The sequence below is a fragment of the Clarias gariepinus genome, chromosome 16 (genome assembly GCF_024256425.1).
Source record: "Clarias gariepinus isolate MV-2021 ecotype Netherlands chromosome 16, CGAR_prim_01v2, whole genome shotgun sequence".
Classification (NCBI taxonomy): Eukaryota; Metazoa; Chordata; class Actinopteri; order Siluriformes; family Clariidae; genus Clarias; species Clarias gariepinus.
The window spans coordinates 12767259-12781280 of record NC_071115.1 but is presented as its reverse complement, the minus strand read 5'-3'; the positions used below and the strand labels follow the sequence as shown (position 1 = coordinate 12781280).

Genomic DNA, 14022 nt, shown 5'->3' with positions numbered 1-14022 from the left:
TCTTGATGTTCTTACATCTAAGTTACTGGTAATCTTGAAGCAATGACTAAAGAACTGCCGATTTCCTAAGTACTCTATTTAAGTTAATTCCACTCACCCCCAATAAAAAGTCTTCCTAAAAGTGTTTGGCTATACTTCTAGTTAGTAACCTAGTAACCCAGTGTATATCTAATATATCTAAACTTCAAAGCACTTCTTTGACCTCACTATATTTTATCATCTAGCTTTTTATTTATATAGCAGATGCAATTTTTAACTATTCAGGTATCTCTGAGGTTTTTATGTGCAACCCTGGGCCTTTCTAATTGCTTGTCTGGGGTTTTATATTTAAATAGAGCAAGTGTTAGCCTCTTACATTGGCAAGTCAGAGATTGCTTTCAAAATGTGCTTCATCTTCACACTTAACGTAACATAAATACGTGATAAGATAACATTAAGACAACTTCCTAGGGTTAACTTTGGTTAATGTTTTGAGTTGTCATGTTCCAGTTTACTAGGTGAAGTAGTGTTACCTTACTGAGATGCATGCTAAAAGCAAGGGAAAGAGTCTCAAGAAGCTCTGTAAGGCTCTTGCAACAGGTACTCGAGAGCAGCTGCCTCATCCTCAAGCTACAGCGACCCCTACAGAGAGAAAGCTAGTTTATGATCAAGTGTATACAGAAACTCACGAGAGTCAATGATGTAGTTAGCACTGAATGTTGCGTGAGTTGTCTTGTTCATGGTTACTCACAACTTCTCATAAACTCATAAATTCTTGTTACTAACAAGAATGTGTGAGATGTCTGCATCATAGTAGCAGCAGTTAGTCTATAGATGATTGCTATTTCTATGTTAATTTCCTTTTATGGTTATAATCTTAGAAACAACAGCAACCCCAACTATGCAAGTGTATGTGTGTGTGAGTGAGTGAAAGAGAGAGTATGTGTGGGTGTGGGTGTGTGTTAACCCATAGCACAATTAACCACATCTCTGTAAAATGTATGGTGACCTTTAATGGTGAAAAACAAAGCATTGTTTTTAAGGAACTGTTGTAAGAACATACAGTAAGTCACAGAGCCAGGCCACATAAGGAACTTTCTTTTAAATAAATTCTGTTCTGCGATTGGAAGCTTTTGGGTATGCTGTTCCTTGTAGTCATTTGTTTTCTTTAGAACGATTTTGCTTAGTTATCTGTCTACATCTCTTTATTTTGCTTACGTTGTAATTGCTTGCATATAAAGTCAATAAAAGGACTCCCACCCATTGCAAGGATAGTACCACAGCTGCTGTGTCTCAAAGGCATTCTTTTGAGTATGGGAAAGACGATCCCAGGGGTGAGTGTGAATTATTCTCATGCTTATCTTTACAGAGTTTAACACCGAGAGTGGTTTGCCCTAGCCGGTAAATATTACTTTTTGGGGGAACATTTACCACAGGCAGCACAGTCGGCTAAGCAAGCTCTTAGCTCTTAATTTCAGGAAAAAAGCATTACTTTTTGTTTGAACTCTGTGTGCACTTAAGCAGTAAAGCAGGACCAAAGCTGTTGTCCATAGTCAAGTTTGGAAATATCCAGACATGTTTTGCAACTTCGATATGAGGATCGTATGAACAGGTTGATTAACAGAAAGATTTTGCTATCCAAAAATAATTCAATTCAATTCAAGTCAATTTTATTTATATAGTGCTTTAAACAGTGGTCATTTTCGCAACACAGAATCAGAATTTTACAGAATCAAAAGAAAATTGGGGAAATGAGTATGAAATGTGTGAAAAAATATGTATAAATCAAAATGATCAGATTGGTTCTGATGAGCAAGCCAATGCCAATGGTTGCAAGGAAAAACTCCCTGAGATGTCAATAGAAAGAAACCTTAAGAGGAACCAGACTCAACAGGAAACCCATCCTCATTTTGGTGATAATGGATAGCAGGAATTTATTTGTATTCATACTGAGTGTTAGGTGGCTGGAAATTTAGTATAACAAGAGGGGTTTTTAAGTTAACATGGAGTCCATTTTCGTTATCGGAGACTCAGGTACAAAACTATTTGTAGAAATTTTAGTCCTGAGCTATTGAGTGACTACAGTCATCACAAAACAGCTGTCTGCCTCAGCCAAGTCCAAGTCCACCTTCATGGCCAGTTTACCATAATACTCTACATCCCTGAGTCGTGCAAGATTCCTGTATTCCTATTAGATTTTTTTCATCCATTAAGGAGAATACTATGATCAATGGTGTCAAAAGCTGCACTAAGGTCAAGTAAGACAAGCAAAGAGACACAACCTTGACCAGAGGCCAGTAGGAGGTCATTTACCACGTAACCAGCACTGTCTCTGTGCTATGATGAGTGACTGACTGACTGATAAATTTCATGTATGTTATTCCTATATACAGTAGATATAAACTAGTTGCTGTGCTACAACCTTTTCTAGGATCTTGGAGATAATTGGATAGCTGACAGGGGTCAAAAGAGGAAAAACGTCTTAACTGCTTAATTAACTTATTACTAATTTAAAAGATTTTGGAATATAGCCATTGCTGAGTAAGGAGTTAACTATTTAACAGGGGTTCAGTTATTTCTGGTAATATTTGTTTGAGAAAATGTGTAGGGACAAGATCTAATATCTAATAGCTTTGAAATTGAGAGTAATGATCAATGAGTTCAGTCTCTTAAAGGAAAGTAAAATATTCTAGGTGCTGATCTGATATAGTTAGATCATCACCTGCATCAACGTTTATTAAATTGTCTGGTTTCAAAACCTAAATTTTATGCTTGATATTTACAATTTTGTTATCGAAAAAAAAAAGCATCATCAAAAGTCCTGACTACTGCATGGTATTGGTGTGCATCTTTCTGTGATGGTTTTATTCCAGGTTAGAGTTGCTTCAATATTAAATAAGAATCTGTGGAGAGATATGTTGATCTAGCAACACTAAGATTTTTTATAGTTCAGGATGCCTCTTTTCATGCTATTTCAAATACTATCAATTTATCAATTTGTCCCAGACTGCTTTACTCCGCCAAGACATTTATTAATTTCTTAAAACAGGACATGCCCAAGTGTTTTCTTCATGGTTAGCAATGATGCTTGTGCCATTCACACCCTGTTCTGTAATATGACATTCCTCTTGCCACTGTCACATTCTTGCCCTTCCAACATTATGATGTAAAAAGACTCTCTGAATGTTTTTGATTCCTCATTGGTACAATTTTGATGCAGTTTTCACACAAGAAATAAACGCTCAGAAACTGCAGACAGCACAATCATCAACCAACATGGTCTTAAGCTTTTGTAACATACTGTACAAAAGGTCTGATGAGTAAAACGTTCTTAGTGGAAATTCTGCACAATAGTGTAGAATGTGAGTGTGATATTCCTGGGGTGTTTTCTTGCATGATACAGTACATACTATTCTGCTTTGTTGCCCCTAAGCTGCCTATTTTATACACACCTTTATCACATGACTTACTTTATGGCTTGGTGAAATGTACAGTATGTTTGTTCAAGTGTGGAATCTACAGTTATTTTTCTGATATTTAGAAAAGGGGTAAAATTAAATCTATTTTTTTAAGTGTTTTTTGACCTTGCATACATGTAAACATGTTTTAAGAGACTCATTAAGCAATAGTAGCAACCTTTAAAATTGCATAATAGGGGCACTTTAAGTAAGGATAAAAGACAGACATAGTTGTTGGGGAAAAAAAAGCAATAACAGTGTGGCATGTTCCATTTCTATTGCCATTTTAAATTATATCAATAATAGTAGGCTGGTATTCCATTCAGGGCCTAGGACAGACTCCAGATCTACTGTGACTGACTAGGATAAAATGTTTAAAAATGAATAGATGAATAAATTACTGTGGTATGCTGATTATGTCTTAATATATTTATGTCTTTGTGCATTTAAAAAAATATTTGCCTAATTCTGTGAGTGTGCAATAAATCAGTAATCCTGGCTCAGAGTCCAGCAGGGGTGTAAATGCTACCTCCCTGTATTAGTACAATCTGAAATCTACTTTAGCCATTTTTCCAATCTAGTTGAAACTGTCCTTCTTAAAGATCTTTATTTGAATGAAATTTATTTGAATGAGATGTTATGTTGTTTTATTTGTATTAATAATGTATTTTAAAAAGCTTATGCTGAAACATGAAGGTTCGCTTGTTAAAGCACTGAAAAACAATGCTCTGATGACAAAGTTTACCGGTTCATTTCTCTGTGTCTAATTTCTATTTTTATTTCCACACATTAACACACACTGAGGCTAGTCTGTAATGTTAGAGACACACCCAAAATGATGCAACCTCTATATTTGAGCTCATCATCATCATCATCATCATCATCAAGACACCTGCAAATGTGCCGTATTTAGTCTCTGGTGTAATAAAGTTATTAGTCATATCGCTTAGGTAATAATGTCAGGGAGGGCAAAGTGCAGCCTTCCCTGATAAAACAGTGAGGTACTGTATAATCCTTGCAGATATATATGGCCTGGAACGAGCGAGGAAGTGCTCAAACAGAGGAGGACACATTCAGATGCACAAACCCATTGCCACGTGAGTGCTCTCTCTCTCTTGGTTTCTTTCATCAGATTACCTTTAAAATAATATGTAAGATGGTTGTACTTAAGAACCAGTGAAAATTGCTATGTATCATAACCAGAGACAACATAAAAAGCCGTCTCTGGCTTGCTATAGGTGTAAAAGCCTTCAGTGATCCAATAACGTTGCATAGAATGATTTAAGAAAAAATATATTTACTACAGATTATTCTTGGGACTCAAGTAGAATTGCATTTCAATGCTTTAATATACTGTATACTGAGACTGCAATCTGGTCATATCAATTAACTTCAAGAACAAAATATTACTTTTAAAACAGTTAATGCTTAGGCCAGGTTGTGCTTGTAATTGTAAATTTGAGAGTTATTCGATCCTGTGTTCGGAAAATCAATTTTGGTGTACTGCACCATTTTTAAGCAATGACTGCTTAATGAAGTGATACTGACTTCATAGCACTGATTCATGACATTGTCAACAACAACTAATAGTTAAATCGGGGGCATGGTGGCATAGCGGTTAGCACTGTGACCTTGCACCTCCAGGGTCGCGGGTTCAATTTTTGCCTTTGGTGTGTGTGTGCATGGAGTTTGCATGTTCTCCTCTAGGTGCTCTGGTCTCCCCCAAAGTCCAAAGACATGCAGACATGTGTGTTTGTGCCCTGCAATGGATTTGCCTCCAAAGTCATTTGGAATAGGTTAAAGGCCTCCTGCAACAATGTACAGGATAAGTGGCATAAAGATTATCATTATTATTATTAGTATTATTATTATTATTATTATCCAAACTGCCAATTAGGTGAGACTACACTAATAATCCTCAGTTAATGAATAAATGCTGGTTAATCAAATAGGGGGGAAAAACCTTTGGCTTTCTATGTTATGGTTTACAGTACATCATAGTTTTCAAACTTAATATTCAAAGGCCGGATCTGATTTCTATTCAAGGTTAAAGGTCTGCAACGATTGGTGATAGATAAATGACTTTTATTAAACTTGATTATAACTTATAAACAATGTATGTAACAAAGCTGGTCTCCCGAGGGGCAACCGCGCATAAATTGTCCAGAGCAGGCAGATCCGCAGGCTGCTACCCCGCCGGGTTCTGAACAGCCAATTAGGCGCGGCCATTTATAGACATGCGGTTGCCAGGCAACGACGCAATCAGCTTGAACGCGCCACACCTGCCGGCGTGTTTTTTTTAAGGGTCCTGATACTTCAATTATTTAGGTAGCACCGGTAAGGTATCAGGGCCAGGCAACGAGAGAACGAGAAGGAAGGAAGGAAGGAGAAAAAAAGACACAGACAGGCGAGCGTGCTCAAGAGAGGGAGAGAGGCTAATACCTAGCCTCTGTCTCCCTAAAACGTCGGCGTGAGGGAGAGAGAGAGAACGACACGCCTTAGTTTAACGTACGCTCTCAGTTTTTTTATTTGTGCTTTGCACTTAACTATCTTTTTCCTATAAATCCTCGGTAAGAGGAAGGCCCCAAGAGGATATTATAAGTTTTATTGTTAGTTATCAGAGCCCCGTCCGTTCTTGCGTAGACGGTGGAGCTCTGTTTATTTTTGTGTTTTTAGTTTTAATCCCACACAAACTCCAAATTCCTGTCCGTATCATAAGCACTCACATACTATTTCATTGAGCCTCTCCAAAAATTACACATAAAATTTTTTAGACTGCAATCAGATGCTTAAACCAAGCAAATCGAACTTTAAAGCAACATACATAAGCATCACTCACTCTCATACAGTAGTTTATACTGCTTTATCCTATACAGGGTCATGGGAGTGCCAGGAGGGAAGACTCACAAACACTATAGGTAATTTGGGAATGTTAATTAGCCTAATCTGCATGCACACAGACCCGAGGTGAGAATCGAACCTGGAACCTGAAGGTGTGAGGGGACAGTGTTAACCACCACCACCTGTCACATACATGTCAAAATATGTTATTAGTCCAAAAGTAATGGCACTGTTTGCCTGTAAACTGTTGCTTGTGCACACAAAAAGCTCCCACTTTTGAGCCGAGTGAAGCCGATTGTTTTGTTCTTGTCAAAGTGAGTGAACGCGCATGGAAAACGCACGAGCGTCGCGACGGTGTCGGTCTCTACTGATAGCGCGTGTAGGAGCCTATTTTGTTTTAATTAAGTAACCAGTGTTATATGGTATGGTGCATTTCAGTTTTAATGTTTTTGTTTTGAATTGTTTGCATTTGGGAACTCACATTATTCATATGGGCCATTTAGATAAATATTTGTACATTTTGCATTGATAATAGGTATAAAGTTAAAATTGTGTACTGGCTCTTTAAGAATCACGTGGGTGAAGACGGGGGTGTGCGTGCTTGGGAGAAAAGCGGAGTCACACAGTTTTCTATACCGCATCCGTGATTATTTGCATTTTGAGATTATATTTATTTTATTTTGTTTATTTATTTTATGTATCTTGAAAGTGAAGATTAAAGGATGATATCTGAAAAGAAAACGGAGTATGTCGATTATTTGGACACGGAGCGAGTAAAACTAAACTGAAACAAAGCCGCGCACTCACAGCGCGCTTGGCACACTTATTCATTTTGAATAACACAATCGAGCACGCAGAAGTTGCGACAGATAAGGACAGACAAAATACACAGCAGTCTGGACTGAGAAAATGCACAGTCTGGCTTAAATCGGCTGGTAAAAAAGTGTGGTCGACACACTGATCTTTTCTTTGCAGGTTTAGACTATGACAGTCCTGATGTCTTGCCTATGTCCTGAAGTTTTCCTATAGCGTTGCCATGACAACGGGGAATTATTAAACTTAAAACAGGAAAACTTTTTATGTTTAGCCTTAATCTCGTAACTATTTCAAAATAGACTACAAAATGAATAGTTTTGACTATAACCTCTGTTCCCTGAAGGAGAGAAACGAGGTACAACACATATTGTATGGGATATCACACACTCTCGTGTCCTATATTCACGCCGTAAAGGCAGGCAAACCTGTGGTGATGTAGGTGTAGCCCTGCCTACACCTATAAACCATCGTCACCACGGTTGAGCGTAACTGTGTGGCGGGGCAGTGATGTGTTGTACCTCGTTCCTCTCCTTCAGGGAACAGAGGTTATAGTCATAACTATTTGTTCCCTCCCTGCTGAGCATCTATCAAAGTTAGCCACAAGAACCCTGATAGCTACTCTACTGCATCATGGACCCCGCAGAGAGGACAGAATGAGCCACCGAGGTGGCCGTTACATCAAGTCTGTAGAACCAGACAAAAGAATGCGGTGAGGACCAACTGGCTGCTGCGCAAATATTACCCACGGACATCCCTTTGAACAGTGCCCATAATGTTGCCATAGCTCTTGTTGAATGTGCTTTCACAACCTGAGGCAATCGGACACCCTTACTGCTATAAACTAATTAAATCGCCTCCACAATCCAATGGAAAAGCCGCGGTTTACACAGCGATTTACCCTCTACTGGACTGGCAAAGCAGACAAACAGTTGATCACATAAGTGCATATTCACTGTACGGTTTATGTAGACCCGTAGAGCACATACAGGGCACAAAGTATGCAATTTTCCCTGCTCCTCGGAAGCAAAAGGAGGGGAACAAAAGCTATAAAGGTATATAGAGCTATAATCAGTGGAGACCACCTTGGGTACATAGACCACGTTCGGCTGTAGAGTAACCTTTAAACCATTAGCAGCAAACTGCGCACAAGATGGATGCATGGACAAAGCGTGGAGATCATCCACTCATTTAGCAGACGCTAAAGCAAGAAGAAGTGCCGTCTTATATGAAAGAATTTTCATATCTATAGACTCAACTGGCTCAAAAGGAGGACCACAGAGGACCTGAAGCACTAACAATAAATCCCAAGACGGAACACTGGACCTCACAGTGGGTTGCAGATGTCGCACTCCTTTTAAAAATCGTACTGGCAGCGGATGAGCCCCTGGTGACACTTCATCAAAACCAACATGACAGGCTGATATAGCTGCCAAGTATACTTTAATGGTAGAGAAGGAAAGGCCTTTTTCTAATAGTTCTGGTAAAAAAGACAAAACCTCCACCATGGAGCACTGAAACGAAAGAACACCATTGCTCAAAAGCTCGTCACTTGTAAGCATATAAGCCTCTCGTACACGAGGCCCGAACACTTTGAATTGTGTTAATCACATTCGGGGGAAGCCCTCTCTTCTCTGTCATGGAGAAGAATAGTGGGCAGTGAGCATTCTCCCTGGATGCCAAAAAAGATCCACTCCTGCCCTGCCAAAGCGCTCCCAGATCTGAGCTACCACCCATGGGTGTAACCTCAATTCCCTCACAAGCGGGGCCTCCTCTGGATAGAAGGTCTGTCCCCAGATTCAGGTGCCCTGGAACGTGAGTAGTCCTGAGTGACAGAAGATGAACACTGGACCATAGCAATAGAGAATGAGATTCAGCAGGGGAAGTGAACGAGTCCTTGTCTGTTTACATACGACACCACTGTTGTGTTGTCTGTCGTGATCAGAACATGATGGCCTGTCAGAATCAGACGAAAATGTCTCAAGGCTGAAAACACTGCTAACAGCTCCAAATAGTTCATGTGAAGTCTGCGTTACAAGATGCCTGCGTCTCCCTGACCACGGAGCCATCACACAGAGTGCCCCAGCCTTGAGGTCACTGGGCTTTTTTGTTTTGCAACATTGTAAACAGGAAAAATCTTTATTAGTTATAATAATGAAACATTCACACGGTTTACAAAAGGCATCATTTTTGGGGAAATCAAACTGTAAACATTGAGGGCACTTGCTGTAAGTCACTGAGAATTTTTTAACACGCCCCAACTGGGGTTCATAATTTGAACTGATACACTTGTGTGCGAGGGGGGGTGATTGTGCTTGGGAGACTGTGTTTGGGAAATGCAACGCTGTTTGGGGCTGAACATATACATAACATAGCGGCCTCTTGGGCGGCACTGTGAGAGGAGAAACAGTGTGTCCCTGCTGCCAGAGCTCCTTTCCCTTTAAAATCCGAGCTAGGAGGAGTGAGGATTCTTTCTCCTAGTCGCTGAATCCTACCGGAGGCCCGGTGGGGAGCCCATACTCCAGGCTGACTGCCGTGGGTTTTCCCTGGGAGGTTGTTGCTTCAACGGGCAAGAGCTCGAGCTAGCTGCCGGCGGTGGTCTTTTATGAGGGGGCCACGGAGTGGTCTCTTTTCAAGCCTGTTTGGGCTTCACCTCTCGTCGCGGAAAGATGTCTTGCAACACCTGTTTCCACTTGAGGTCAAACTTTGCCTGAATAGCATCGAGCTTTTCTGAGGCACCAGTGAACCTAGCTCTGCCAAACACATTGCCTGATATGTTTGAAGCAGCGTAACGGAACTAAGTGCACAAGCAGTGCCCGCTTGAGTGTGGTAAATCTTCTCCAGCTGGGCAGAGGAGAATCTACATTGTTTGGACGAAAGGACAGTAGGGCCAGACACTCAGGGTGCCAGATAAGCAGCCAAAGATGGCTCCATTGGTGGTGGGCTAACTATTCCTGCTTTTTCAGCTTCATCCAATTCCAAATACTGTCCTTAACCGGGCACTGATACATGGGTGGACAGCGGCTTGCTCCATGACAACCTTAACTCGCTGACAAAGTCGCGAAACATAGGCAAGCAGTTTTTAACGGTCGTCGGTTCAGGAGGGAGAAAAAATCCCGCAAACCTTGATGGTTTTTGAGCCGCTGTGGGGAGGGCCACTCCACCTCCAGCCTCTCGGCCGCTCAGCTGATGTTGAGCACGTCATCATCCTCGAAAGCACGCTACTCAGTGCCTGGCTGCTGGCCAGCGCTGTAGGAGAGCTCACGGTCCTACGACCCCTCAAAATACTCCATCTGGTCTGGCCAGCTAACCGCGGGGACTTCTGACGAAAACTCCTCGTCAGCAGACACAGGCGAAGCTGGGACTGCTAATTCGGAAAGGAGGGGGTCCTGCTGATTCTTTCCACGAACGTGACCCATCTTTCTAGCGTTGAACGCCGGAGCTGGCATCAAAGCGCACATGACTCAGCTAGCGCTCTCCTAACATGGAAAATTCCCAGACAGACGGGGCACGCTTCGTGCTGGTCCTTCTCGCGCAAGGAGAAGCCGCAGTCCTGCGGACAGGGGCGAACAGTGGACTTCTTCTTTGCCACATTAGCTTCCATGCTCATGCCAGTTAGCACTGTTAGCACAGCTAAACAGAAGCCAACCAAACTGAGATGTCGCCAATGTTCAAACTGACAGTGAACTTAAAGTCAGCGCTCCATGGGTAGACGACTTCACCAAAATTAGGCTGTTGTCGCTAACACCAACAAGAGCAGTTAAGCTGATTTTAAGCGCAGTCTTGTAAAGTAAAATTTTAAGTTGACTAGCAGCACCTAGAAAACTTTAATGGAAAAGGTGTTTACAGCGAGGTGAAGAGCGTAAGAACTGGGGGTCAACTGTGGTGACGATGGTTTATAGGTGTAGGCGGGGCTCACCACAGGTTTACCTGCCTTTACGACACGAGATGGTGTGATATCCCATACAATATGTGTTGTACCGAGTTAATTGACTGAAAGGGAACTAAAAATTGATTAAGTAAAATGTTTTATTTCAAGGTAGGAAACACACACTTTATTATATTGTATTATTGCATTGCTAATTTAAAGTGTGGGCTGAACTTAGCGTCATAAACAGTGACTAATGTTTTTCCAACTACACACACACACAAATGGTTGTTCTTATAAACAAAAATTTACCGGAAAAGGTGAGATTTTGCCTTTTTAAAAAATTTAAATAATGTTGTTATCATTGACCAACTATTGCGTTAACTGTTCACTAAAATATTTTTTAAAAACATTTTGGTTAACACTATAACATTATACGTTGGATTGTGATCACACAATCCCCACGTCTCAACATTCCCAATAAAACTCAAAATGGTAATTTTGTGATAACTATATCAGTTATTCTTAAAATTCAGTTCTAAATTATTTTCACTGTATAAGTACACAACAAAATCAAAAAGAGTGTTGAGTTAACACTGTGCAGTTGAGAGAGAGAGAGAGAGAGAGAGAGAGTACATTTAGACTCAATTTAACTCTGAAAATGTTAAATAAACAGTGGGTATTTTACTATTCATTCAGGAACTATGCACTGTGACCTTATCAATAAAACCAAAGCACTCACAAAGTTCACCTAAAAGCCTGATCAAAGATTTGACTTGGACACATTATTAATAAACAAACATCAATAGCCACAGTCTGTAGGCAGAACTACTAAACTTTTTGTATACCCTTTTAATAGTTACTTGCATACAATACTTACTGTACGCTGATCCCCAGCAGACTTCTCTTGATCTGCTCCTGCCTTTATCCCATTCATTCTACATGATAATTCATAATTAGCCAATTTCACAAGTTATGATAAAATTTTTTAAATGTGAGACAGACATCAGCATTTGTCGGTTTATGGGAAAGTATAAACAAGAGCTTAGCTATGAATTGAAATGAAAGACTCTTATATGTGCCATGTTGTGTCAACAGGCAATTTTCTTGTGGACATCATGTGGATGTGGGCACTACTTCCTCTTATTCTGGCAGCGTTTGGCATTCTAGGTGTTTGGACCATGTATGTATCTGTTTTCTGGTTCTCTCCTTTTTTGCATTTCTGGTGCATTTTTAACACAATGTGTTTTTTTTTTACATGCCAGTTTTGGTATAGCTATGTCTAATGGGACAGTCAACCTGACAGTCGAGTTCCCTTACATCAGGTGAGTGTACCGATTCTTTTTCTATATATATGTTAACTGAAATCTTCTATACATTTAGTAAACGGGATTGTGACTGGTATTATTTTCTCAGCACTTGTGGAGCATATAACCCTCAGAGCTGTCTCTTCTCCCAGATATGCAACATCTGCTGTGTGCTAGGTGTGTTCTCCTCATTTTTGTTCCCTCTTTTCTCACTACTTTGTACCCACTTTCATTCACTTATTTACTCTCTACTTGCTGTCTGCAGCTCTGTGGATTGTGATTATAAGATTTCAACAGGTCAGAGATTTGAATTGTGCATCTCGTGTGAACACAGTGAGTCTGGTTCTGGGATTCATTTCATCAATAGGAATCTCCATTCTGGGAAACTTCCAGGTTTAAACCACTGTTGCTTGTTTTTAAAAATTTCTTGCTATTTTGTTATTCCTTGCCATGTTTTCATTTTTTATTATTTTTTTTACTTTTCTTATTCTTAGCAATCAGTGCTGTTAAGCGTTCACATATTGGGTGCATTTCTGGCATTTTTTGTGGGTCTGGCATACTTCTGGGTTCAGGTATGGCTCACTTACCACGCAAAACCATCGAATGACAAGAAGTGGGTGGGGCCTGCACGGATCATTTTGTGCAGTATTTGCACTTGCTTGGTTCTTGTCAGTATCCTTCAAAACTGCCATCACTTATCTTGTAACATTTATTAACTTTCAGAGGCATCAGCCTTGCCTAAAAAAAACCAACATGATCAGATAATATGATGAAATTGTGGAGCATAAGTATGTATAAAATCAACCAATTCTGACACATACTGTACTTATCCAACCTCCTTGTGTTGAACCTTAATCCCTGTACCACAGTGTCCGTGCTCCATAAGACAGGCTACCGATCTGCATCGGCCATATGCGAGTGGGCTTTGGTCATGTCCTTCTTCATGCTATTCGCCATCTTCTCCGCAGAGTTTCGCCACATTGATTTCTTTAAGCTACATGTGCAGAAAGAGGGGTTTAGCAATCCCCACAGCCTTGAGGTTAGGACGCAGCAAAATAACACGGTGACACTGAACGGACATTTATCCAGCACAGACACATCTGTTGACAATTGACAAGTTTGATCTGCTGTGTGGATGTAAAGATATATAATATTGTGCTGTATGGGTTTACGCTGCTAATATGGACCTAATGTTATAAGATAAGAAAATTTTCTTATCCAGTGTATCAGGTTTTAAAGATGTCTAACTTATAACCTTAAGCCATTCTGTTCAGATTTGACTGAAGAATAAGTCTATCTGCTCACATTTGTTAATGACTTCGCTCTTATTTATCTTTATCTTGCTAAAACAATAAAGAATGATACATAACCAAGCATTTGCTAGACTAGCATTAATGTCATTTATTTTGCAAAAAGTTTTCACATCTAAGACCTGTTCATGTTCCTTACAAAATCAGTAATCACAATCCCTACATAGAGTCAGCCCGCTTGACAACTATGGCTGTTCAGTACCTTCAACAAAAACAGCAACTGTATGAGGTTACCATGTGTACACAAACTACTGTATTACATGGTGCTTGCATAAAGTAGCACATACAATATTAGACTTTCCGAGTACATTTATGACAATTATATAAAAATGCAAAGAAACAAACAAATAAAAAACTTATCAGTATTTTTTTGCAAAATTCTTTAATTCTTCATGTAATATTTAGTTTATCATCCTTTTATTATCTATTTAATAACAGTAGCTTAA

General features: G+C 40.0%; 1 protein-coding gene across 1 annotated transcript; it reads left to right on the top strand.

Moving 5' to 3' along the window:
* The first annotated feature begins 1031 nt into the window (after window positions 1-1031).
* On the top strand, window positions 1032-13639 carry tmem150b (transmembrane protein 150B). The gene is made up of 9 exons (XM_053515039.1): window positions 1032-1116; window positions 1221-1313; window positions 4459-4534; window positions 12058-12142; window positions 12225-12284; window positions 12376-12443; window positions 12532-12659; window positions 12761-12938; window positions 13136-13639. The coding sequence occupies exons 2-9, from the start codon at window positions 1293-1295 to the stop codon at window positions 13378-13380; spliced, it is 861 nt and encodes a 286-aa protein (XP_053371014.1). The 5' UTR covers window positions 1032-1116; window positions 1221-1292; the 3' UTR covers window positions 13381-13639.
* Window positions 13640-14022: the final 383 nt, after the last annotated feature.